The 27,823-nt window shown below is 38.1% G+C and overlaps 2 protein-coding genes across 5 annotated transcripts in view; one reads left to right on the top strand and one right to left on the bottom strand.

Annotated features, from left to right (window-relative positions):
• Positions 1-9,873, bottom strand: part of LOC139118595 (uncharacterized) — a 22,945-nt gene extending 13,072 nt beyond the window's left edge. For 2 of the 4 annotated variants that reach the window (XM_070681997.1, XM_070681998.1), the window contains exons 1-4: positions 8,224-8,551; positions 6,110-6,181; positions 5,671-5,742; positions 3,973-4,055 (exon numbers count right to left, since the gene is read on the bottom strand). In XM_070681997.1, the coding sequence (XP_070538098.1) occupies positions 3,973-4,055; positions 5,671-5,742; positions 6,110-6,181; positions 8,224-8,493 (497 nt within the window). In that variant the 5' untranslated portion in view covers positions 8,494-8,551. Of the gene's footprint in view, positions 1-3,972; positions 4,056-5,670; positions 5,743-6,109; positions 6,182-8,223; positions 8,552-9,367; positions 9,607-9,830 lie in introns of those variants that run through there. The other 2 variants (XM_070682000.1, XM_070681999.1) reach the window with 2 other exon arrangements.
• LOC139118593 (integrator complex subunit 4-like) lies at positions 9,760-27,823 on the top strand. The gene is made up of 20 exons (XM_070681995.1): positions 9,760-9,776; positions 10,011-10,141; positions 11,305-11,464; positions 12,187-12,342; positions 12,862-12,968; positions 13,630-13,812; positions 14,244-14,456; positions 14,990-15,109; positions 16,468-16,642; positions 17,941-18,146; positions 18,998-19,140; positions 19,589-19,704; positions 20,642-20,775; positions 21,127-21,281; positions 21,852-21,945; positions 22,906-22,986; positions 23,608-23,813; positions 25,343-25,640; positions 26,407-26,527; positions 27,119-27,823. Exons 2-20 carry the CDS (start codon positions 10,088-10,090, stop codon positions 27,277-27,279), a joined length of 2,883 nt encoding a protein of 960 aa, XP_070538096.1. The 5' UTR covers positions 9,760-9,776; positions 10,011-10,087; the 3' UTR covers positions 27,280-27,823.

Below are 27,823 nucleotides of genomic sequence, written 5' to 3'. Positions count from 1 at the left end.
TCTTGGAAAGGGGGAACTAACCTGAAATGCTTAGTGATGTCAAAATTGTCTGAAGGGAAGAATTTTCCTGACTTTCTAAGCTCTAAACGTCTCATTTCTAACTGCAGTCGGTGTTCTGCTAATTCTCTTTCCTTTTCTTTTTCCTCTCTTTCTTTCTCCCTTTGTCTTTCTTCCATTTGCAATTCTTTTTCTTTCATTTCCAATTCCCTCTCTTTCTGTCTTTCTTCCATTTCTAATCTTTCCTGCCTATCTTTCTCTCTCTGTCTTTCTTCCATTTGTAATTCTTTCTCTCTCATTTGTAATTCTAGTTTCTTGATCTCCAAATTCGTCTGCATTTCTAATTCTAATTTTCTGAGTTCAGAGGAAGACTCAGGCTCATAATCTTTTAAGGCAGACTCCTCAAAATGGCCAGAATTAACTAAATGTTTTGCAATGAACTGTATTTCTCGCTTGCGCATAGATCGTTTAACTTCTACCTTAAGGAAATTGGCCAGTGTTATGAGGTCGTCTTTTCTGAGGGAATCAAATGTGTCCTGATCAAGGTCATCCATTTCCTCTGGTTTAAATTCCGCCATGATTAAATTTCGCTGAGTTCACAGTATACAGTAGTTTTAAAAAAGCAGGCAAAATGTTGTCAAACGGCTCAAAATATTCGTATCCCGGACGAGCCCCCAATTTGTTACGTGCAGAGAAAACGAACAAAAAGGGTGAACTCAGCAGTTAACGTTTAAACAAAATTTATTACGAAAATAAAACTAATTGCTAAGTCAGGGATAGAGTACAAACTTTAAAAGTGTACAGACTACTTATCTCAGCTGGGACGGCAAAGCTCCAGTCTCAGAGTTGTAACAGTCAGTTGGATGAATGAACAGTCCTTGCAGGCTTGAAGATGCATAAAGTCCACAGTATAAATCCAGCGTTGGCAGTGAAGGTCTTGAAAAGTCTTGAGAATGACTACTGCTGGAGTTTAGTAACACACAAGAGACACGATCCCAAAAGTCTGACTGGAAGCTGTGCACGTCCCTTTTATAAAGGCATATAAGAACAATCTAGAACTTTTATTGACATGCTAATTACTGTTCTAAAATTATCTCCCTTACACAACTAATCAACTTTCCAGAACATTCCAAACATGACTAATTGAATTCAAGGTTGTGAGGTCATCAAGGGCAGTGACCTTGAGAATGTTCTAGACTAATTGAACTCAGGTCATGATGAGTGTGGGGGAAATGACCTACATAACACAGTACAGGAAATCATTTTCCACTTTGAATTTGATGACGATATACATTGTATTTTTATTACCTACTGCATATTTCAAATTGATATGTGATTCTTATGAGATACACATCCATTCTGGATCTTTCTGCATCTTTCATTGAGATTAATAGAATCTCACACCCCCAGAGACCTGGGATCAGATTTCTCACACGAGTTGGGGATATTTTGTCTCACACGAGCCACAGGCGAGTGTGAGACAAAATGTCCCCAATGAGTGTGAGAAATCTGATCCCAGGTCCTTGGTGTGTGAGATTCTTTTTCTCACATGACCACAAAATGCGTTAAATTCACATTGGACATGTACAACATTATCCAAAATCATGACAAGTCTGTCGTCTGCCACTGTACTTTGACCTGCTTACTTTGTAGTTCTGGTCTGTGTGTTACTCGTCGTGCCATTGGATAACATTTTGCGCGTGGAACAAAATAGACTGTTTATCATCCAATCAGAGCTCGTGTAATATTTACTGCAGAGTGTGGGACGGTTTCTGAGAGTGTGGGATCGATTTTTCCCACACTGTCGATCCCGCACTCCCAGCGGCCAGGAATGTGAGAAAGGCATTTCAGCAATGTGTTTCTGTCACACTAATTACTGGGTAAAGTTGGGGTACAAAGGCGGTGACTCAGGGGGAACCTCAGATATGATAGATCTGGTGTAAAACATGTTTCCATGATACCCTTTGTTGTAGTTCAAGGCAACTGTTAGAAGGAAGTGACTGGTAATCAGTAGTTCATGCCAAATAGTCTAGAAGTTCAAGTTTGTTCAGATTCCCTGATGCCACTTTTAACCCTTACCCTACCAAGTTCATACGGTATGTCACCATCAGGTCAGGTTAGTTAAAACCAGACAGGCATAACATGTCCCATATGTAGCATTTTAACAAAACTTGAATATTTTATTTTGAATATTCATATTGAAAAACTAGATACTGCAAACATTCTTTTTACTGACCAAACCTGCTATAACGTACAAAGCTAAGTTGGTGAAAATATACATGTATGTTTTGGCTCAATACCAGAATACCAGTTAATACTTGGCAGATGGTGGAGTGATACTGTATGCCAGGATTTAGATTGGCCGCAATGAGTATCTTATGTCATTTTTTGCAAAGTTAGGGCAGTTACACGTGAATAAAATCCAGCATCAAGTTGGTTTCAATTCAACTGAAGCCATGTGAAGTTAAGTTGGCCAGTCAGCTGGAAGTCAGTGTTCCGGTTCTGTTGAACTTACCACCCAGTAAAGTTGACGAATACAATCAAGCACTAACGACACATTGTGAGTGGTACTTGTAGGGTGACATTTCAAATGCACAGTAATATCAAATGTTTCATTTTTCAGTATACTTGTAAATTCAAATAAGAAAATAAGAATATTGAAATTAAAATTCAGCGTGATCATCCAAACTAATCAACAGAAATTCGAAGAGCTTAATTATTAAATTAAACCACAACTTCAATGAATACAAAATGTCATTTAAGTGAAATCGCCCAAAATTGCAGAAAAACATGTGCATGTCAGATACACATTGTCTCCAATACTGCTACCTCCACTTCTTTTGTACCACCAACATTGAAAGCGGCGTCAACCACTGGCTGAACAACGGGGCGATGACTACACTTGTAGACAGTCTGACATGAACTACTCCCACCTATCACTACTTTCAGACACTCACACTGAACCACAACATCAGGACCTCATGCTAGCATGTTTTCAACCTGATCTATAATTCCTTGGGTAACCCTGATACTTGGATTCAGTGGTCCGTGCAAACTAAGCACATAATTTAATGCTTAAGGAAATATCTGTCATTTTCAAAAATAAGGTGTTTGTACTTATTTTTTTTTCATTACAACGATACAGTCAGTCAAAGCTAGGAGGGGCAAGCAATACTGGGGAACTTTTCTCCACCAAACCATCAGGCTGAGTCTAATGTTTGCAGTGCAGATATTGGATCAATGAAGAAAATACTAAACAGGATAGGAAAGGATCAAGGATTTTAAGACAGTCTTCCTTCAAAGAATAAGAGTATGTAGATATGTATGGTAATTATAATTCAAAACACTATAAAATATTCAACTGTTTACACATCACCTGTTCATTGCTGTGTATATAAATTGAAAGACATGTTCCACAACTAGTGTATACATGCATTAATAAAGTCTAAAACTTAGCATGTTTGCAAAACTGGCACTACAAAAATACATTGCCCTCTACACTTAGTGGCAGATACGGCAATTGCACAGTGGTGATTTTTTTAACTGATGGAGCAATCAAGTTTTGTATCAAGGTACATGTAGTTTGCACCTCTAAAACAAAAGATTTAAACTTTCGCTCAAACTTTCATCAAAAAACTTTAACTTTAAACCATTCTCTTTCAAAATCAAGAATGAAAAAGCGTAATTACCAATTTTGGTACTTGAGACACAAATTACCCAATATTTCCCCATATTTAGAATTCAAAATGGCTGTCATCCCCGTGCTATCTCTATATGGGAAAATAAAATACCTGATTTTCACAAACCTAAGCTGGTGAAAACTTTATTTATTCTGTAGGCTTCAAAATGAGCCCCCCCCTAAATGGTAGGCCAAAAGAATATTGTAAAAGTTTGAGTGTTTGAATATCTGTCCCTGAGGCGCATTCTACCTTAAAGACTGGAAATGTCTTTTTATAAGATGCATGGAGCACTTACTCATCAAATGGCATGTTAGCAGCATTCAGACTGCCACTGAATGAGAACTTGACTGGTGTACTCTGTTCACTTTCTGATGGTGTCTGTGTAAGGTACAGAAGAGTAAAGTTAGTTATACTGAGTGGTATGTAAAAGTAAACTGACATGTACCGGTACATCCAGTTGTTCAATTTGTTCCATCAAACAGTGAAGGAACAGTTTTAGGAGAAATCTAAATATTCAGTAAGTATTACTTCATTCCGTTGGTTTCCAATCCATACAAACAATATGTATTTCCTTCAAAATCAAACATGGAAGCTGACCTGTGATAAAATTTTCTCTTTCAAAAATTGTGAACATAATTTTATTCTGATTGCTTAATATCTGTTTTTCTGAGTACATGTATAACACTACATTCAAAATAAGAAATTGTATGCCAAAGGGTAGGTTACCATTTGCCCAACATCGTGAGGGCAAATGGTCTCCTGCCTGGGGGGTACATAGTCCCTTGTTTGGGCTCTAATTTTACACACCTCTCTTACATAATTTTTTCTCTAAGTTTTTAGGTTTATTTGTAAATGACAAGCATATCCTTTATTTCCATGACAGGTTAAAATCAGTTAAAAAATAGAATGATTTTCATCATCAAACAGCACAAGGATATATTTTGAAACTTGATATATTTGAATCTTCTTAAAAGCTTCAATACTTTCATCATTTTCCTCAACTCCAAAAACGTGATATTTGGGGACAGTGACTGGTAGATGGTAAAACGACTCTATAAAACTCAGAAAATCATATGCAGAAATCTCATCGATTTTGTAACTGGTTTCAACTTTGCATTGCAGGCCTTCTGGCAAAGATTTTAACGCTGAGTTATAGCTGTATGTTTTTTAATTACTAGATTAAGTTTGGTACTTTGTTTCCAAATGTTACTTTTAAGTCTTAAACACTAATTACTTTACAGTGACATTTGACAGACTAAAACAACATCGGACTAGCAGCCAGCTGTCTGCTGGATGAAGGAAACTGCTTTATTATAGAAATAACGGGCGACGCACTGACCATTAATGTTTATTTGTGGGCTAGGGCGAGAGGAAAGCCAAAAATTAACGGGTGAGGCTTCCTTCCATAAATAAACGTTAATGGTCAGAGCGGAGTCATTTCCATTATATTATCAGCAAACCCAAGAAAACCGTCAAAATTTCAGGAGCACACGACAACTGGGTTCCAGAAACTGAGCAATACGCGGCGCACTGTCACACACGCTGTAAAAAATTGGCAAATCCGGAGATGTTTTCAGAAAAAAGTATCTCAACTTGACCTACAAGTGCTCCATTTTATTTTGTGATTGATTATGATTTACGTTTGAGCTGTAAAGTTACGATATTTTGAGTTGTTAATCTTATTATTCATATTCATGGGCATGTAAACAAACCATTACTGTGTATTTGTGGTCAGTCACATGGTTCAGCTCGACCAATCAAAATGCGATGGGCAGGGCATGGTAATATAATATCTTATCAGCAGCTACATTGTATCAGTTTCACTACTGAGCCCATACACACAAACAGCTTGATGCAGAGAAGGGGCATCATGGTGATGTGACAAAAGAACAATGTGGCATAGCTGCAAGTTCAAAAACACATTAAACTGCAGACAAAGTACTGGACTACACAAAGTGCATGCATTGAGAGTGTAGTATACAGTTTCACTTACCAGGGGTTCATTCTGTACTCTACAAATCATCTCCTCTCTGCCTCTCATGTACATCACAAAATACTTGAACCCCTGGAAATGTCAGGAAAAGAGAGTAAATTTACTATCAGTTGCAACTATTCTGCCTTCAGGTGATTTTATAAAATATTACAATGTACCATGTGCTCTTCACTCACTCAGAACACTTTGTTGAGAAATTTTATTTACCATTGCAATAAACTTGCCAAAGCTTCAAATATTTTAAACTTGTGATCAAAATCAGAATGTCTATGGTATAAACCACGGTCCCTTCATGGAGGGACCGTGTATAAACATAGTATGGTCATTCCTGAGCCATACCATGGATGATCTCTTTTTTACATCCATGGCCATACTTACATACTGTATGGTTATCAGGCAATACAATTCTTGCAGTCAAAGGTCTATGTATTTAACTCACCCTGACTGTTCCTATTCTCAGCATTTCATTCAGGAATGCCTGAAGTTTCTTCTTTGCAGCTTTCTCTACTTCCTGTATAAATGAATGAATTAACCAGAAGTAACTTGTCAACTGGACCCTGTGTCAACTTGACCCTGCATCGTGTACAATAGGATGAATATCATTTTGTGCCACAATTTTACTGCAAGGGTTTACTTGAGAGGTCATGATCCTCTGCTTGTGATGACATTCTGGGACGTCATAACAATGAACACAAATCAAAACCAACATGCCAGATGTATACGTTTTCCACTTATTCAAATACATTTATGTTATATCATCTTCCTGTGTGCAATTAATGTATGTCCATGCTCCATATATGATAATAAGTATGTGTTTCAATGAAGGTCCACCTTCAGGAAGAAACAGAATAACTCACAACACAAGTGAGATTAATCACAAAAGATTCAAAGAGCTAAGATCTGATGAGGGGTAGCTCAGAGCATGGATGTAAAAAATAGATTTTTTACATCCATGCTCAGAGGTAAGCCACATTCAAGATTCACGATTCATGATTCACGATACACGTTCTGCAGTTTACGCTGGAAACACATGCATTTTCACTCCAATTGACTTTACCAATCCATGTACACTGATAAATCACAATTAGAATTTCAACGGCACCTTCTACCTGGGTATATGCATGAAGCGGTGGCCTGTGATATGTGTGTTTACAAATTCTACACGTAGCGCCCCCAAGGTTATTAGAGTAAGGGACTAGATGCAAATTGCAGGGAGGGAGGGCTGGTGTTTTTCAAAATGATGCGGTGCATAAAATAGTGGCCCTTCAAGAGTGTTATCAAGGAAAAAAAGTGACCCTCCCAAATTTTCATGCACAACTGAAACTGGTTACTGATTTATACATGAGGCCCAGTAGTAAAATCAAGGTCAAAGGTCACTCTGGTCATGTAACATTTTGTCCAAAAAATATTTATCTAATACTTATCCCTCTCAACAAAAAGTCAGACTTCTGGCTCTATTCTCTATAGGCCTGAATTAGATATGTACAGGATGATGTAAGGGTCAAAGGTCAGGGGCATCCCAAAATTTGGGTGTGTAATTTGGTTCTATACCTGTCACTTTTCAATGGACACACCAGCCCTTTAGGACTCTTATATAGGAAAAGATAAAGCGGCCATAGCTTGGCTGCAGAGGTGTAGGGCAAGTTAAAGGACATAGAAAATATTGAAAAATAATACTTATGAATTTCTCTTGACAGGGCCTGTGACCTTGAAATTTAGCACATATGAACCTGGCTCTATGATCTACAAAGCATTTGTAAGAAAATTGTTAATTTTGATGAGAATGACGTTAGTTTAAACGTTAAAATCCACAATGGCTGTGAGAGAAAGGGTCTAGATATTATTGATATGGATTGCAATACATAGGGAGAGTGTCACTCTTTGTTGCTCAATTTTTTTCATTTGACTAGGAACAGCGAGCTTGCGCCCAATTACAGTTCCAACTAAAAAAATAATAAAAAAATATACTGTACAAACCATACAACCAGGAAACAAATTAATAACAAACAAGTGACAAAAAAAAGAGGAACAAAAGTTGCAAAATTAAGACGAATAAATCGAGTTAAATAAAAATCTGCGGAATTTACCACAGTTACGATTAAAAATATCAAAATCTGATTCGGTAAAATTGTATTCAAAAATTTCATTGATCGTTATAGGAATGCAAACAAGTGCACATTATTCTTAGATACTGCTAGTTTAAAAAGCTACACAGACCATAAAGAACGGGAAGTACATTAAAACATATATTCTCTAAAATTAAATTTTGAGAGGGTCATTTTTTTCCTACAAACACTTTTGTAAAAACACTTGCCCTCGCCCCCTATAATTTCTTTCCAGTCCCACTATATGTAGAATGCATCAACACTCATAATGCAGGCTACGACTTCACGTGTATAAGGTACATGTACCATCAAAGCCCTAATGATAATTTATCAGTGTACATGAATCGAAAAAGTCAATTGGAGTGAAACTGTATCTGTTTCTAGCTTAACAGAACATGAATCATGAATATTGAATAAGCTTGAATCATGAATCTTCAATTAGGCTTACCCATAGCTCAGAGGTTGAGATGACGCCGCACGCGGGTAGAGCTGATGATGTACTGGTATTGGTAAGGTCCAGTTGACCAGGGTCCTGTTGGTTTGTGGTCCATTCGCCAAAAAACTGGACTCGAATTACAGTCAACTCGCACTTTTTCCAACCCGCCCAGAACCAACTCGCCCAATTCCAACTCGGCCGATACCAACTCGCCCACTGCGAACTTGCCCTATGCCAACTTGCCCGTTGTTTGAGATAGGGTGTACTAGTTGTAGATTCCATGTACACTAACCCGATGGCACGAGGCCAGCTATTTTCATATCATGCCAGGCCAGTAACTCATGGAAGACGGTCCTGCTGTTCCTAAAAGATGTGAGCCAGTATAACTGCAGTAACTATCCCTATATGTAAAGAAGCCGAACGAAATTTATTCTTTCAAGAGATTTGCAAAACGTGAAATTCGCAAATAAAAACTTTTCCGTGTTGGCACATATTTCAAGCCGCACCTGTGGTTCTCAATGTTAGAAATATTTGTTGTTAGAAATAAAATGTTTTATACGTACTAGGTACTCATAAAATTGCAAAATAGTATCGGGCGAGTTGGCATCGGGTGAGTTGGTGTTGGGCGAGTTGGCATCGGGCGAGTTGGCATCGGGTGAGCTGGAATCGGGCGAGTTGGTTCTGGGCAGGTTGGAAAAAGTGCGAGTTGACTGGTACCCACTGGACTCTAGTCAACCTAACCCTGCATCCTGGACAATAAAACCCTAAAACATTTTTTCCAGAGCATACTAGTCAATTTTACGCAAACAGAATGAATAAACCAACTGTTTATAATACAGCGATCAGGACTGAAGCAGAGGTTATACCATCTGCCTGGCTCAGTGTTCTAGATGTTTAGTTACTGCCAAATCAAAGAATCTTAATAAAGTAACATGACTAAATTTTACTTGAACAAGGTGCGATTTACCGAACAGGTGTACTATACAGTGAATAGTTCAATAAACTTTAACATGTTTAAATGTACACTCCATGTCTTATATATTCAAAGTGTTCTTGACTCATCCTGGCACATGTGATCGTGCAGCATATAATCCCTTTGGACTACTGTACTGCAGCTACTTTGGATCTAGTTCTCTGATAGATATTCGATGTTTACCTGTCCGTCTTGGTTCGAGTACTGCCAGTAATCAAAAGCATAGTAATACAGCCAGTAATCAGGGTTGTAGCACGAGAAATTTCCTACGTTGAAATTCGCATTGGCCATTGTGACTCCGAGCATGCACTAGTATACCAACTCTAATCCTCTCAACCGGCGTCTATGTGGCATGCCACGTAATACTGTAAGACTATCTGTTTACATTTTACGATTTATATTAGAGATTTGACCTGCTGTAACCCCAAGATTCGCATACCCATCGAGACGAGATCAAGTACATACAGTTACTGACAGGAGCCGCGACAGCGTGAGAACACGATCAACCCACCGATACCGCGTTCATCTCCTCATCGAGAGCTACAACAATTGTAAAACTCAAGAGTAACACACAAGATAGAACACTCGCTCCGTATGCATAATAATCTTTCTGACATAATCCATAGTATAAGCAGCTTAATCTTACCTGCGCCGCCATCTTGGAACTTGCAACTGATTCATAGCTTTTATTTCACCAGATTCGTAACTTTGCACATAATAAACTGAAATTTTCACCATTATAATAGATCTTATACAATTTAATATATTATTATCAATTTTCATTTGAAATAATAAGTATAATATGGCTTTTCTCATTCTTTTATAGAAGCGTACACTACGTGATCGAGTGTCTGAGCGACGTTCTGCGAATTACGACTTAATGTCATTCTCCACTTCTCTGCCATGGCGGCCCATCTGAAGAAAAGAGCGTACGAGGAGTTCAGTCACGTTATACATGTAAGTTCGTTTTCCGGGTTCGCATAGAATATTGCAGTTTTTGGAAAATGTGGATCCAGTTTTAGGATATTCGTTCCATTTGCATATTTTCTTCCCAACAATGTGTGATCCGACATCTTTCAATCGTACAACTGGCCTGTCATGGGAGAGACTTCCAGTGGTCCACATCGTGAGACACAGGGAACCAAGAAATCTGGTTGTTGTTGTTGTCGTCGTTGTTGTAGTAGTAGTTGTTGTTGTAGTTGTTGTTGTTTATGTTTACATATTAGTCGTGGTGTTGTTGCTGTTGTTGACCAACAAATTCAACGAACATAACTATTGTGGTGTTATTGTTGTTGTTGTTGTTGTTTCAAACATAATGTAGATGTCATAAGAAACACTACATGGACACTATCATTATTTGCCCAATGCAACTCTCTCCTATCGTACACTCTCTGCCAATAAATATTGCGTTCTTCTAGTTTTTTATGACATCTACATAACATTTGAAACAACAACAACACAATAGTTATGTTCGTTGAATGTTATTGGTCGACAACAACAACATGATCAATGTGATTGTGGCATGACACTTTTGTTCTTTGCATCCATTGAACTGTGAGACCAGCGATTGTACTTCAGTGCAGTCGGCAGTACAGAGCTGACAAGATTGTGTTATCATTTCTACTAGTGTTTACAAACCCATATGATCACGTAGACCAGATACAGACTCAAGAAAAAGTTTTCTGTAAGTCTGTGCATGATATACACACCACTGTCAGGCTGTTCATTAACTTCAGCAAAAGTACATGTATTGACCATAGACAGTAGCCCTATGGTTTGACCATTTTTATCAACAGCTGTTTCCAAATCAGCATCTACTTTTTATTTTGCCTAAAGCTTGCCTACCTACAGCACAAAAAGAAAAATAAGATCCAAAGTTTTGTGTTTGCATCAGAAAATACAGCCGTGGTTCAATAACAGCGTGACAAACATATTTATCATAGCAGCTGGTGTACATGTGTAGAGAATAGTTCTTGCAAAAGAAAAATCCAGTTTTGGAGCCAGTGTCAATGTTACCCTCTCAGATGCCTGGTGCATAATGAATGTCGCCACAATGTTGCTCAAATCCTAGACTCTGTCTGTAACATACTAACCTTTCAATACTGGAACATGTTTGACAGGAAGAGCCAAAGAAACCAGTCAAGCATCTGAGACTGGTGAAACGGGCCAAGGGATCAAGTCTACAGTTAGAATTGCAGTCTGCCAACACACCCCATGAAGCTCTACAAATATTACTTCAGTTCACACAAAGGCTGTCATCAGTGGACCCAGAACAGCTTGGTGAGAACTAGCTTTGAATGTGCAAGCGTTGCTGTGGTGTATCAATCATGCTCAGCTCAGGGGTCATCGCCACGGAACCACTGCAAGCCAACCCATTGGCTTTCTCGGTACCGTAGTTTATAACGACACCAATTGGTGTCAGTGATTTAGTGCACAAAATAATGAAATACAACTGTATGTTAATCTAGCATATTTGATGCATTTAGACTAAATGGTAAAAGTTCAAATTCTAGCAGAAAACCATCAATGGCTCACGGAAGAAATGCTTGAAAATATGTTTTTGTTGTCAAGGGTAGTTAGCAGGAATAGAGAACTCATTGTGGATAGTCAGTAATAAAGCAGATACAGGTAAATTTATCCAAAGACTAATATATTTCATGAATTTGCAAACACAATCAGTGACAATCAGTGATTGACGTTGTAATTAACTACCAAGAAAGCCTATGGGTTGGTTTGCAGTGGTTCTGTGGCAATGACCCTTGACCCGAGTGTGACCGATACCCCACAGCACAGCTTGTATATTCACAATGAGGTGAGAACAAGAGTTTACTGATATTAACATAACCATCACAAGGAGTGTCAAGTTGCAAAATTGCTTGCAATAGAATACAGGTAGCTCTCAAAATCAATGCATGAAATATTTTAGAGGGAATACTACACATTCAGGAACTAGAGCAATAATACAGTAGCTGTGGTAATAAATCATGTTTGTCTCATTTCAGACTTAGCTGTTCGAAGACTGCTAGAACATTACTACAATGAGAAAGAGGCTCATGTTCGATGTAAGATAGCTGCCGTATTTGCTGACATTTGCAGGACACCAGAGTACAGTCCCACTCTGCTGGTTGATGACTTGATATCACTGCTGTCAACGGAAGGTATGAACTCTGGCAAACCTATACACACCTGATTGCAGTCACACAAGAAATATAACACATACAATCACCATTTGTTATCAGAATGCTAAGTCCATAGATACAACATTGCCATATTTTCTTTTTCTGTCGTAGCAGTACATTTAACCATGAGTTTACTGTAGTAGTATATTCAACACATGAGTTAACAAGATACAAAGTTATGATACTGTATCACTTGCATATGCGTTTCAATAGGATGAAGTATAATGGCAACCATGTGTATATTCTTGGTCGGTAACAACAACTGGCTGATAACCAGACTCCATTTAATACATGGTAGATGCTATAAATGTTGTACTGGCATTATGATTGTTATATACAGCATATGAATTAATAAATTTTCTATTATTTCATGTACTAGAAGAATTTTTTTTGTCAATGCATTTCAGGTACTGTTGATGAAATAGTTATATTCCCTGCATTCACAAAGTATGATACAACCGTGTACCATTTTCTATTTTTCTTTCTCCATTTCTTCAGAATCTTACAAGGTCAAAGCCCAGCTGATCAACACCTTGACTGTTGTTGGAAGGTCACTGCCATTTAGTCTTGAACTTCACCAGAAGCTGGTTGAATGTGCTAGAAAAGTGAGTTGTTTTCTCTCTTGTTGACAAATCATCTTCAGCTTTGTGGAATAATGCCAGACAATGAACCCTTTGGGAGCAAGTTGTTCTAGATCAGCATGGTACCTGGAAGATGACTTGTACTCTTGTATTTGTTACACACTATCAACATTACACTCATCAGCATTAACTTTGTATTTTGTTTGATTATTTTTGTTCTACCTTTGGTCCTTTAAATCTTTTTTTCTTGTGCTACTTCCTTGTGCTACAGTACTTCCTTGTGGTACTTCCAATATCCATGTCTTACAGCCAAGCTTTCAACTTGACACTACTCTCAGTATAGAGTATAATGCCCCATGTTATCTGATATCGATAACAAGAGAGTTTTGGTACAGACTAAAAATATTCATCTGTCAGCGACTACAAGCATGTACACAATGTATTATGTTTGCAAGTGTTTTTCAAAGTCGTTCAGTGAGAACGATAATAAAATGTATTTGCTTTGTAGAACAGTAGTAAAGAAAATATTGACAAAAGTCACAGTTATTGGCCCTTTGTTATGAGTCAAGTCAGTAGAAATTACTTTGATTGTATATTTCTCAGCAGGACAAGTCAGTGAAAGCAATGTTCATTTATGATCAGTCAAGAATAAACACGTGCTGAAATTAGACATTGTCCTCAACAGCATCTAAACAACTCCCACCACATTGTAAGGAGCGAGTGCTTGAGTCTAATCGGCAGTCTGGGAACATTGGATAAGCCACAGAAAAAGTTTGAGGAAAAACGAGCAGTCAACGTCCAGAAGTTGTTGTCGGAGTACACAGTGGATCAAGATCCAAGAGTAAGGACCAGTGCATTCAGAGCAATGGTAAGACACAGTGATCAATGCTTTGAATTCCAACAGTGGTTTGCTGTTTAACCTGATCACCCCCAATTCACAGTGAAAAAATCCACTTGGTAACAGTGAGTTTGGGCCAAACCATGGTTGTGAAGGGGTTGAACTATGCACTAAAAGTGCACACAAAACAAAGATTACGGCACATCAGTGTGCCTTCTAAAAGCTAAATTGACGTGCCACTAACTCAAGAGCGGTTTTCTCGACTAGAGAAATTTTTACATCATTACATTCGTTGGTAATTGGTAGGGGTGTTCAGAATCGGCAGCTTTTCTGAGTTTGTCCCATCTTTGCACTGTTTCAAAATTGTTATCAAAAGATATTGTCATTGTACGGGGCATTGGGGTAATTTGCGCTGTATAATTTTGTTCATAGTGATATTTTTTTCTTTTTGTCTTTTTTAGCGAACTTTACACGATCGAGGTCAGAAACTGGACATCTCTGTGTACGAAAGGGTCTGCAAAGCTCTGAGGGATGACTATGAAAGTGTCAGACTGGCGGCGGTGAGACTGGTCTGGGTGTTGAGTCAAGTCTATCCGGAAACCATGGTGCCAGTACCAGACTCCAGTGAGGAGCTGCGCCTGGTGGATGATGGCTTTGCTAAAATTTGTGAAATGGTAAGTCAGCTTGATTTATGTAACATTCAGTGGCTTTGCAGTAGCCATTGGAATAGTTGGCAGTCATTCTGTAAACAAGGAATGCAAGTATAAAAGGTAGATGTTTCAAAATGCTGCAAGTAGGGTATTTCAAATTAATTTGTGTTCAGCAAAGGTTTTATACCGTGTGCTGTATCACCTGGAATTTGTTGCAACCTGCAATTGATGGTACATTTGAATAATACATATACTGCTAAAACATTGAGAGCTAGTGGTCAAATATCACACAAAGGGGGCAATACAGTAAAAAATAATGTGAAGATAAAATGAAGGAAACAGAATCATGTTACCAAAATTCTGAAAAAATCATCTCAAAATATCACACTAGATACCAAAGTGTATAAAACTTGCATTTTATCATCAAAGTTTAATGACAATAATTTTTTTTATCTTTGCCAGTGTAAACATTTTAATCGTGCCTGAAGGTTCACGTCAGTATACTGACTGTACAGTCAACGTTTTCCATTTTCATAAATCCGTGTTTTCCGTTGCAGGTGACTGACCAGTCTGTTACTGTCCGAGTTGAGGCAATGGGGCTCCTGGGATCACTGCATTCAGTCTCACCAAAATTCTTAGAACAAACCCTGGACAAAAAACTGATGTCACATTTGAGGGTAAGGTCATAGGCCACAAACATACAGGTGCTGTATGCTGAACATTGATTTGTACATCGTCATGGACATTCAGTAAGCAAATGACTCACCAATAGCCTCAGAACTCCAATTTTCTCTGAATAGCAAATTTAACCCATTCACCACAGGGAAATGGGGTGAAGCAAGTTAATTCAAGGGAACCAACATGTACTTCCTTGCACATAATCTCCTGATCAGGTTTTTCTGTTCACAGAGCTTCCTGCTAAAATCATTTTGCTCAAATCCTACCAAGTCGGTGGACATTGCATTAAATTTAAGGATGCCTAGAAGCTTGAATTCATGGGCCATTCTTATGGCAAGTTGGTGGAATTCAGTAAGGTCTAAATGTAACAGCCAGCCAAATCAAGTGACACACTGTGGATTTTTAAGGGGCTTAAGGTAGCTACATACCTTTTAGACACTTTCAGATTTATATTTTTTTCTCAATTGAACACGTCCCAAACCCCAATAAAGTATACATTTTCTGAAAGCCCTGATATAGAGCTATCCGACCAAGCACAGTACACGGTCATTATTTGCATAGGAGTCACGTGACAAGTGTTTTGCTGAAGCTTCAAAAAACCGGTTTTTCCCGCCTTATGCGAACACGCTGCAAGATTTCCGGTTGGAATTTCTTCATTGACAAGCCTTGACAATATCCTTCAAAACCGTGTCTTGGATTTTCTTTATATGCCTTTGTTTTTTTTTAATGCGCTCTTAAAGGTGTTAGATGAAGGTGCTTTTCAAGGAATTTTAATTATCACGCCATATAATTTGAATGGAGCCTCCGGGAAAAAATCGCAGACACGGTTTTGAAGGATATTGTCAAGGCTTGTCAATGAAGAAATTCTAACCGGAAATCTTGCAGCGTGTTTGCATGAGGCGGGAAAAACCGGTTTTTTGAAGCTTCAGCAAAACGCTTGTCACGTGACTTTTATGCAAATAATGGCCGTGCAAACTGTGCTTGGTCCGATAGCTCTATATCAGGGCTTTCAGAAAATGTATACTTTATTGGGGTTTGGGACGTGTTCAATTGAGAAAAAATATAAATCTGAAAGTGTCTAAAAGGTATGTAGCTACCTTAAATTGCCAAGCTGAGCACATAGTATGTTATATACCAGAGAATAAGACATGCAAATTTTGTGACAAATAGGTTTTGCTTCAATATCACTTTATGCTAAAGTGGCAGTACTGCAGGTGACACACCCAGCAGGAAAAGAGTTTTCGACCACCTCTACAGACTTCCAGACATCTACCATTCCTCAGGGCTGTTCTTTTTTCATGAGAGTCTTCATATTTGGGATTATGATCATATCATTTGTCTTGTTGAATTTTCTCAGAGGAAGAGAACGGCCCATGAGAGGCAGAAGGAGAGCTTTGCATCAGGAGAGTGGTCTACAGGACAGAAATGGGCAGACGACGCCCCAAAGGAAGAACTGGATCCTGATAACATCAGTCTGATCAACAGTGGTGCATGTGGTGCTTTTGTACACGGTCTCGAAGATGAGTTTCTTGGTGAGAACTATGAGAAATATTCAATGACACTTTACTTTTAAAAAAATACGTAGCTTTGGGATATTGAAAAATATGAAATCAACAAAACAGTTTTTATTATCTCCCCCAACCTTGCATCATAGTGAAGTTTTATTCATTCGATTCATTTTGAAATGTATCCCAATTTTGTTACAGAAACAGGTGAATCTATCTCAGTTTCTGTAAATGAGGTGGTTCATCACCCAAAAACTTTCCTTTGGTAGCACATAATGGAAATTCAAATCGGGCAATACTAAATTTGTCCTCGCAATATTTCAGGTATAAATTCCTAGAAAGTTGTTAAGAAAGCACTGAAGAAACTATGTAATTTTTTGTGAAGTTGTTAAGTACAGCTGTACATCCAAGTTCCAGTATACTTAAGTTTGCAACCAGAGATGATGATGTTACAGTATGATTAGTTTTCAGTATTCTTGAGCAAAAACCAGTGCTTCAGTGTGCAGATCTGCACACTTTTGGTATCTTTTCCCATTATTTTCACATTGGGCTTTTTGCAAATATTGTCCTTGTTCTCTCATTATTACGCAAAAATAAATATTTGCCCGCAAATTCAGATTACCCTTTTTTGAAATTATGCACACAAGAAAGACACAAACACAACTTAATAGGAAACTGCCAATATTACAATTTACACTGAAAAGACATTGACAGCTCAGATTTCAATCTTAAACAACAGCCATGCATGTAACATGACAAAATGTGTCCTACATGTACTGCAAGCAGTAACATGACAAAATGTGTCCTTCTACAAGCAGCAGTGTCTGATGTCATACTCATGCAGCTATATTAAGTAACAAACCTGTAACTGCAAACAGTGCAATACTGATAGATGATCACATTACTTAGATTTTTAGAAAGATAACAACATCCCCAGCTGGCTACTCAGCGACATAGATGACTCATCAGTGTACACTGTAACCTTTTACCTGCCAGTATCACTTCGCCATCTGCCAAGTCAGTAAAAAGTGGTTTTGAGCCAAAACCATATGTATTTTCACCCACTTGGCTTGGTATGTTATAGCAGCTTTACTCTGTAAAAATCATGTTTATCATATCTCTGTCTTCAGGGCCTTTCAAATCTTTCAAGTCGTTGTTAAAATGCACCATATGGAACATGTTTTGCTTTACTAGGTTTCAACAACTTGACCTGATGGTGAAATATGAACTTGGCAGGAAAAGGGGTAATGTTGTGGCTTGTACAATGTTTCATACGTTAGTGCTTTCTTATCATGAGTCAATCCATATATCTGTATCATCCACAGAGGTGCGGAGTGCAGCCATCGACTCTCTCTGTGAACTGGCCAGTCAGTCGCAATCATTTGCGCACTTATCCCTGGACTTCCTGGTGGATATGTTCAATGATGAGATTGAGAACGTTCGCCTCAATGCCATCAGCAGTCTCAGAAAGCTGAATCGGCTCATTGAACTCAGAGAGGACCAGCTTGAAACAGTTCTCAATGTACTGGATGTGAGTATGATTTATTATTGTGTTGCCATGGTGATAACCTGGATATGGTGGCTGCCATCTTGCTTGTACAATGAAGAGTTAGACAGTAGTCATTTCTCAGGCTTCATGTAACAACTTCAGACTTTTCTGTAGTACTGACCAGATTGCATATGCTTTAGTAATACATTACATGTATACATTATACGTGTACAATATATACATTTGAGGTAAGAGTCAAAGTGTGGCAAAATGTCAAGTTCAATGATGAGATTGAGAACATTCATCTCAATGCCATCAGCAGTCTCAAAAACACACTTTACACAGACAATAAGTACCACTGTGATCTTGACAAGAAAGTACAGTGATATCATGGGTAATATCAACCAGTGGGGCTGAATTCTAAGTACGTCACAGGTTAATCATTAATACACAACATATTCATTCAAAATTTTTGACAAGACTTTGGCAATTCTTCTCACAGTAGTACAATACATACTGTAGCAATATTAATACATGTACTTCCTTACCATGATTGTTATGGTTAAAACTATAAAGATCACACATGTCAAGGGATGTGACCATAAACTGCAGCAACGTACACAGACGTACAAAGACAAAATTTGTCAGAATTCATGTTTGCAGCAACATGTGCCGCACATGCAACACTGTATTTAGTAAGAGACATAAAATCATGATCACTGCCATGGTTCCCCTCAATGTGATAGCATTTTACTTCTGACCAGTGTGAAAATTCCCTCACTAGGATTGAAATGTTTTTTAGGCACAGCAACTGTGATCATTTAACAGTTATGATAAGCCCCCTGATTGTCGACAAAGAAATGATAATTTTTCTAATTACACTCTATTTTCAGGAGTCTTCACAGGAAGTCCGTGAAGCAGTTCATGAACTCCTTTGCAGTGTGCATCTGTCAACTAAGACGTGTCTGAGTTCAGCGTTGCAGTATCTTCTCAGAAATCTCAACAAGTATCCACAGGATAGAATGTCTATTTGGAAGTGAGTGGCTATCATCTTTGCTTCCCTCAGGAAGGATAATGTAGTTATAACACATGCCTGCTGAACCTAACTCACTGTTTTTGACCTTAAAAAAACACCTCCACATCACTTTTAGCAAACGTTTGGAAGAATGAAGATCGGAGAATGAAACTATAATTTGATCTCTGCCCATGCATGATGAGCTATTGAAATACGCTGTGGAAAGTTTAAACTAAAGAGAAGCATGGTAACAAAAATGTGTCAAAACAAAATATGAACAGCGATTGAGTACCTCACATCTACACAACCAGTTACAATGGTGCAAGCATAGTACTGCAAACTATTAGAAATGAACTTGATATCGTAGCCTGCTTTTATCATCATCATTACTGCGTACAATTCAAGTTTTCTGTCATATCTCTTCTCAAAACCAACATCTATTAATTTCCCATGTTTTTTTTCTCTTCAGGTGTTTGAAGGTCCTTGGTCAAGGTCATTCCAACTTGACCTTGATCCTGGTGCCAGATTTATTAGGAACCCATCCATATTTTGATATCCCGGAACCAGACATGGATGATCCGGCTTGTATCCTTTACTATTTTCTCTCGTTGCATGTACCAGTATGCTGTTACGCATGATCTACAGTTGGTAGGATTAGTAAGTGAAAGATGAAGTGAAGGATAATGCCAAAGTGGATTAGTGTTTTAATATTTTCATTGAAAAAAATAACAAAAAAATTGTAGGAAATTAGAAAATGGAATATTTTCAGCAAGAATTGAAGGTTGCTAGATTAGTGCAGTGAAATGATCTTCCAACAAACTTTTTCTTTCTATCAACAAATGCATGCAAGACACTACATACATTAACAATGCAACAAATCCCAATAAAAATGGGACATCTGGTCAATGTCGCCTCACCTGGAAACTTGTGAATCACATCTTTTTTTCCCTTCTTCGGTATCTTCAACAAAGTACTCGCTATAGTGTTCCCAAACAAATAGCTGAGATACGATCTCACTGATACACAATGTCATATCAGTAAAATACTTAAATTTCATATGGAAAGCTGCCTTGCCTTCAAACCCAAGAAATCCGGAAAAAGGCAAGACAATGTATTTTTCAGTCAGTGAAGATGCACAGTAACTTTCAGTAATCTATGACCAAAGTGGTTAGGAAGTAAAAAGGTATCAACATATCATCTTTGCCAAAAGTCAGGGAATAGAATGTCAAAGACTAGAAACAGTCCCTTATTTTTTTCCGCCGCACTGGAACAGTTTGCAGTTCTATATCAAAGTAATAATCCTACATGTACAACCAGTCATATCCACATGAAACCATCTGACACTCTGTTTGTTGTGACTCGGCACCTTTCATACGGTTTTAAAACACAAGAAATAGGAACAGCAATGTTTGTGACACATACATGTATGATGGATTTTCGTCCAAAGATCCGTGCTCTCACAGACATTTCAACGGCCAGAGTTTCTTTCAAGATATCGGAAGTAATCCTTAATTTATTGAAGACATCGCTGTGATGATACTGATCTTCAACTCGGCCATAAGCAGTCCAACTATGGTGGCGCTGTTTCCAGAATATGCCATCAGACATTACTCGTACCTCAGAGACAGTCTACCAAACTTAGTACCCAACCTCAAGGTAAGAGTCCATGCACCCACTATTTGTTTGCCTCTCATTGATATACAGTACCCTCCCTATCTGCATTAGACTGTACAGTTCCATTCTCACTTTATAGTTCAGGCATTTATTAAATATGATATTCCAACATTTGCCATATCAGTTATGAAAAATGTTTCAACATAATGACGCCAGCACCCTAATGCTTGCTGTTACTAAGTTACAAAACCACCACAGTCACCCTTCCCACGGAGGGACTGTGCAAAAACTAACTAAAATGGTACTCTTTATAAGACAGTTTGTTCCTTGAAATGAAATATTGTTTTTGAATTAAAATAATGCAAGTTGGCAATGTTTGTGATTTTTCCACAGTTACCAACTGCATCCTCCAAAATTTCAAATGAGAAAGACACCAATCAAGAGGCATCGGTTGATCCGTCCAAATTCCTCCAACAAACGGTGGAAAAGATGAACATCACAAAGCTGGACAACAAAACTGCAGAACATCTCATGAAGATGATTATCAGGTCTGCAAGTTTTTGTCGTCTATGTGTGTAATTGTACACGTTGTCATAGAAACTACTAGCAGTGTTCACCTTAGAATTTTCTGGTAGAGTGCCAGTGGTAACTTATTTGCATAACAATAAATGTAATTGTTATGTTACTGAGTTTCTATTGTTTACCAAAACCAAAGAGTGGCGGCCACCACTCTATAATTGCTCTGGGGAGAACACTGACTAGATTACGATATCAAACCATATATCCAGTCATGCTTTCGTATTATACATATGTTGACACTTACTTGCATTATACGTGTATATCTATGTCTATACATGTATTATGTATATATACTTTAGATGTATACACACACATTCATACACACACACACACATACCCACACATACACACACAGTATTACAGTAATAACAGAAGAAGTATCAACAGTCAGATTTCCTCAATATTGAGTTTTTCAGGTATCCTAGGCAGGGCCATTACAGATGTTTCCATTTCATGATTGCATCACTTTGCTTATTAACAATGCACATTTCAGGACATAGTCTGATACTTACACAGTGTCTTCATGTTTATTTTTACAGAGATCTGAACCGGGTCGCGGAGTTACAGCCTTCACTGGCCGCCAATGCTGAGTTTTCCTCTCTGTACATCCAGTGTCAGCTATTGCTAACCAAGGTAAATTTTCCTTGAAAGTCTTCCCTGTTAAGGTAGAAGGAGCCTAGAGGACAGATATATGGACTCTCAAACTTTTAAACTACTTTTTTGGGTGTACCACTTGTGGGGGCTCATTGACATTTTGAAAATTGAAAGCATTATTCTTCCTCAAAGAGTTAACACAGAGATGGTGGCCATTTTGAATTTCATGTGTTGGTAAATATTGGATAATTTTTTTCTCCAGTATCAAATTTTGCATAGTGACCCATGTCTCATACATGTACATCACTTTATGGGAAGGCTGTAGTATCATCCAAGCCACACACTACAGATTAATGTTGTGATAGAGTGAATGGTCTTTATCCAGATAATATGAGGCATTTACAAAATTACCCTGAAGTATTTTGTAGGATATTACATTTACATGTGAGCAACAGACAGTAATTTACAGCATTTGTGTCCATGTCCATATTTTACAGTCTTTTCATACTAAAGATATTATAGATCTTCAATCCATATAATTAGGCTGTCAAGTGGATGTACTATCATTTTCATGTGAAGTGTCAATGATATTTCCTTCAATTTTCATTTTACTGTTGAAAAATCCCAAATGTTTGGACTAGGTTACAGGATTGGCCAGCCAATGCATCAATCATATATTGGGAGTACACTTACCTGCAACTGTATTCTCTATAACAGCAATATTCAAGTCCACTTTATAAGGCAGCTGTGAACTGTAACCATTTCCAAAAAACTTGAGCAATGGAAACAGTGTAATTGACTACTGAAAGAAGAATCTTTCTCAAAGTTTGACAGCCTGTCTTGATCTGTCAACTAGCAATCTTCATTTCATGTCTGTATGATAATTCCACTGCCCAAAGCCATACTGCAGATCAACAGTATCCCAGGGGGTATTTTATCACATTTGTATTATGACAGACACCCCAAGATAATCCATTTTCACTGTGTTCTCTGTCGCAGGCACTGAAAGACACCCAGTGGTCTGTTCCTACTCCTCTGTGTCCGCAACACAGTGTCATGTCAACGGCTGCAATTAATGAGGTAAATTCATCATGATTATAATAATTTACATATCTGTCATGCTCGTAGTAATTCAAGAATTTTGTTGTATGTTCTTCCAACGTGATGTGGATTTTTTATATATTTACGCCCTGAAAGTCATAACACTGCATTGATAAGTTAGTTCATCTCTGGAAAGTAGAAAAGTACGCTGGAACGGCTGTCAATGACACAGTGGAGATTGTATAAGCCCAAAAGTGATGTCAAAAAGGTTGAGACAATGGGTTTTGCAGTTTCAAATTATGCACAGACATCATTTTATAATAAAATTCAACTCATATATGCAGATAATGTGGTGTAATGGTCAGTTTGACTCCAGAAATTACATACGTAACATCATAATCTGTTTATAGTAACACTTCCTTGATTGGAGATGGAATACATGTATGTTGTGCGCCCTCAAGTGGGCAGATCTCGGGGCAAATCTTTCGGTATGCATCACAATACAGGATCACAGTGCATCTCCGTCCATAGCATCAATTTCATATCTGCTATTGGAGTATTCTGCAATCCTCTCTGAGTCCCAAAATCCTGATTGTGAAAATTTATGCTGGAGATACAAAACTTTATCCAAATTTCTCATATTATTCAACACTTCCCCAGGTGCTTCAGTATACACACAGAATGGAGCAGCTGTTCATGGGGTTGAGCGGACAGGACGTAGCTGCTATACGTCAACTCCGTGTCCGAACGTGGACGATTGAACTGATCCTTGAGCTGAGAGGGCAGACCATGGAAAGGAACAAAGGGGAGGCAGAGTCTTTGCAACTCTGTGAAACATTCCTGGCAAGATTAAATGAATTACAGAGGTGAGAAAGTCTGGGTATTCTGACAAAAAGTTGACAGAGAAATGACAGATAGAATTGTAACACACCTCATCCGCAGTCTGTATTCCTATTCGCCGATTGAAAGTCATGTGGGATGCGTTCTTTTTGTGCTGATCCACGTAAACGACGTCATCAGGCATCATTTGTTTGAACTGTTGCCTGCAAGGTATCAGTTCCGAAAAATGATGCCCGCTGACGTCAAAAACGACTTTGACGCGAACGCGGACCGGAATGTAAACAAAGATGTCGTCTGCGGCCGATCGAAACGATAGTCGAGAAATTTCTTGGTTTATCCTACTTTCTGAAGAAGAATTGAATGCTTTGGTTCCCAACAAGGACTCGATACGGTCAAAAACCATAATCAACGGTGTATTGAACGTTTTTCAGATCCTTTTGGGAAAAACTTTTTCTACTGAACCATGCCAACATATTACATCATAGGCCTACATGCGACAGGTTTTGTGTATAGTACGTTCTTATGCATGGCTACCGAGGAGGTGTGTTACAAAACACATATTGACCGGCCATGAAGGCAACAGCATACGTCTTTAACCCCTCGGGCCTGTGAGTCACCCCCCAAAACAGACTGTTTCCCTCGGCCTATGGCCTCGGGAAACAGTCTGTTTTTGAGGGTGACTCACAGCCCCTCGGGGTACAGACGTATGCTGTTGCCCTCATGGCCAGTCAATATGTATATACTGACACAGGGGCAAGCAAGTAAATGAAATTTAGAATTGCTTGATCAGATTGTTACTCCAAACATACCATACCAACTCTCTTAGCAAAGAGTTCAGCAATTAAAACCACATGAAAATATCCTCACCTTAAAAAAGTTCGTTCAGTAATCAGGTTAAGGTGTTGCAACTCATCCACACAGTTAGAGTTTAATAAAGCACACACAGTATATAAAATTAATAATTTCTTGATCAGATTAGACTGTACCTACTCACTTTGCAAAAATGCTAGCGACCAAAACCACTTTGTAACAGGGTAACTAAGGCTGACTGACAATTGCACCATCATGTCTGTAATTAGCGCACAAAAGTAAATATTTGTCCGAGATTTTTTTGTACAAAACTTTGATATCACTTTATAGAAGAATGAACAAAATCTTTCTCTGATGCCATCAACGTTGTGATTGAAATCATAAATTTGATATGTCAAAGGTTGCAATAACAAGCTAGAAGAGCAAACAGCTGTAAAGCATGCATAATTTGTCAGAGCCTTTTTTTTGATAGCCACTCATATAGTAAAGGGGTGAAATGAATGAACCAGCGATGAGTCAATTCAAAAATGTGTAGCAAAAAATATGTGAAAACCTGTAGTATTTCAGTGATGAAGTACAGTGTTTTGACAAGGGAATATGTCAAGCTACTCATAGAAGCAATGGCCAAAAGCCAAAAGTGTTTAAACTACAGAATATATTTCACCTTCGATTAGTCTGTTAGGATATATTTGGTGTGTACAGTAATGTACACATATGGCAATAATTTTTTGCTTCATTCAATCAGGTATCTATCACTTAGTGAAATCCAGCCGGACCCATTCACACAGGCCATCTTTTCAGAAATGCACAAACTGGAATCCAGCAAGTCTGGGATCATCATGAAATTCCTGCAACCATTACTTCTACACCACAACATCCCAGCACTGACACTTTCCAACCAACTTAGGCGGGCCAAAGCAGTTGTTACCGAGCCAGCTGGAGGGTCTGATAACCCCTTGAAATTCACAGCTGGCCTGACGCTTGGTCTGAATGTGGACTGTATCATTGAGAATATACAGGATATACAGAACATTCAAATACAGGTACAGTCTTAGAAATATTTTAACTGTAAACTATGTATTATCATATACTTATGCCCATATTGCCCCTTTCTGTTGGCATTTACTGTAAGATGTCATCCATGATATTTACTGTAACTGTTGACGTATGCCCTTTAAAACATTTCCCCTCAAGTTTTTTATTTGTTCTGTAACTACACTTGCAACCTACAAGTAACAAAGTCAAAATATTGGCTGCACTCTCTCTGCCTATGATGCACCCGACTTTGACTTTCAGGAACAGGGATATTTGGTTGAAGTTCATGCCATTTTTGTGCAAGCTTCCATAAACATTTTATGGGTCACAAACCAGGTTGTAAAGTATGAAAGTACAGTGGGTTTGTGTTGTGAATGTGATATCAACACCTGTTGCCATGATAATTCAGTGTAAACAAACAAAATGGCGGCCAGACCCTGCCAATAATGATGATCAAGCATGATAGGGAGGGTTTTGAAGCTCTGTAAAGTCTTGAATGGATAAAGTTACTTGATTGACATCTGTGTTAAATCATGAATAATTCTTCCTCTGCAAGGTGAATACTGTGTATCTCAACATGCTTCATGTGGCATAGAACAAGAAACTGTAGTTGACATTAAACAAAAACAATGGGGAAAAAAATAATGAAAAGTTACAGCTACTTGCCCTCTAATCAAACAACTTTACAAATGTTTTGTCCAGCACCCATTGTAGTTATGAATATTCATGTGCAGAAATGTATTAAAAACACCAGGAACAATAATTCTTTTATAGATAAAACTGCCAGACAACCAAAGTCAGCTGATATGTCCCAGGATCACTGACTTCAGAAAGCTGAGTGCTTTGAAGTACAGGCTGTTGACAGTGGTCTATCTATCACACGGAGTCTGGTCAGGTAAGACAAAGAAAAAATATTCTAAATCTAATCTTTGCATGAAAAAATCACGCTGTTCCTTCTAACCGCATTCTGATAGAGCAAGCTTTACAACACTGCTCAGCCTGCTGTATGTTTTATGAAAAACAAGTATCTATATTTCATCTTCTTCTCCAAAATTGTGTTGAAATATAAAGTGTTTGAAATGTGAACACCCTACGTCATTTACAATATAGAACGTCATCGTTGACAAAGGAATCCTAGTTCAGAGTAGAATTCATTTTTCAACAATAACGTGAAGATGACATCACACTTACACAGACTGTGTTGACAAGTTGAATACTAGGTATTTTGACATGACTTGGGGGGGTGTAAGAAAAGAAACTGCATTTTACAAACAACACAAAACTAAAGTCCATCAAGAACTTACTGCTAATAGAGTTTTGATACTACATTGGTATGTCACAAAAGACACTAACCTTAAGAAAAATTCATCAAAAAGTTACAACTAATAGAGTTTTGATACTACAGTGGTATGTCACAAGTTATTCCCCAGATCTCTTTTAGCTTTTTCTATCGTCACCATTAATGCTATTGAATATTTTCTTTCAGAGCCCTGCAATGTGGACTTTTCAGTGGTGATGAATTATTCAAAAGAGTCAAGTCGGCAGCCAATCAAACCGTCATCTTCATCGTCCGTTGAGCGGTGTGGAATCATTGAACTGTGCAAACCAATCAAAGTATACGTACTACCCAAACCAGCCAAACGATAACAAGAGACGTTTGTTGATTGGATAATTGAAATTTTGCTATTTGCAAACTAGATAGAAACTGTGCGCTGAATTTCAGGCAGATCCAATGTGTTTCAAAGGTTGACGTCCACGAAGACAGAACGCCATGTTCATTTACCCCATACCCTATTGCACAAGTTCAAACTCATCATGGAAGACAATAACTTTGGACTAAACCATGTTGTTGAAAGGGCTAATCCATTTGAATGAGGTGTGGATAGGAACATGAGTGCATTTTCTTTTGTAGCCATGAAATCTGCATTCCAAGGGCATTATGACCCTGCAGCCGTAGAAACAATCTTACATTCAAAGAATTGTTGATTCCACCATGACCCTGGAGCTGCATCCTTGCACAAAGCACCTTCTCCAGCTTCTCAAAAACCCGAGAGATACTGGACAATGTGGATCTGGTTTCCCTTTGTCAATGTGCTCCTGTTTCAGTCACTTTAGTCTCTGTATAGGAAGAAACATAAAGAAATGTGTAAAATAATAAATCATATAAAAGTTTCATATTATACAGAAACAA

Source organism: Ptychodera flava, chromosome 19 (assembly GCF_041260155.1).
Source record: "Ptychodera flava strain L36383 chromosome 19, AS_Pfla_20210202, whole genome shotgun sequence".
Lineage (NCBI taxonomy): Eukaryota > Metazoa > Hemichordata > Enteropneusta > Ptychoderidae > Ptychodera > Ptychodera flava.
Note: the sequence above shows the minus strand (reverse complement) of the source record. Positions and strands in the feature narration are given on the sequence as shown.

Bases quoted from the DNA above. Each gene is read 5' to 3' on its own strand.
- LOC139118593 (XM_070681995.1), top strand. From the start codon at position 10,088: ATGGCGGCCCATCTGAAGAAAAGAGCGTACGAGGAGTTCAGTCACGTT. The intron at 14,457-14,989 runs GTAAGTCAGCTT...TTTCCGTTGCAG, and splicing joins TTGCTAAAATTTGTGAAATG to GTGACTGACCAGTCTGTTAC. The intron at 22,987-23,607 runs GTAAATTCATCA...ACACTTCCCCAG, and splicing joins CAACGGCTGCAATTAATGAG to GTGCTTCAGTATACACACAG.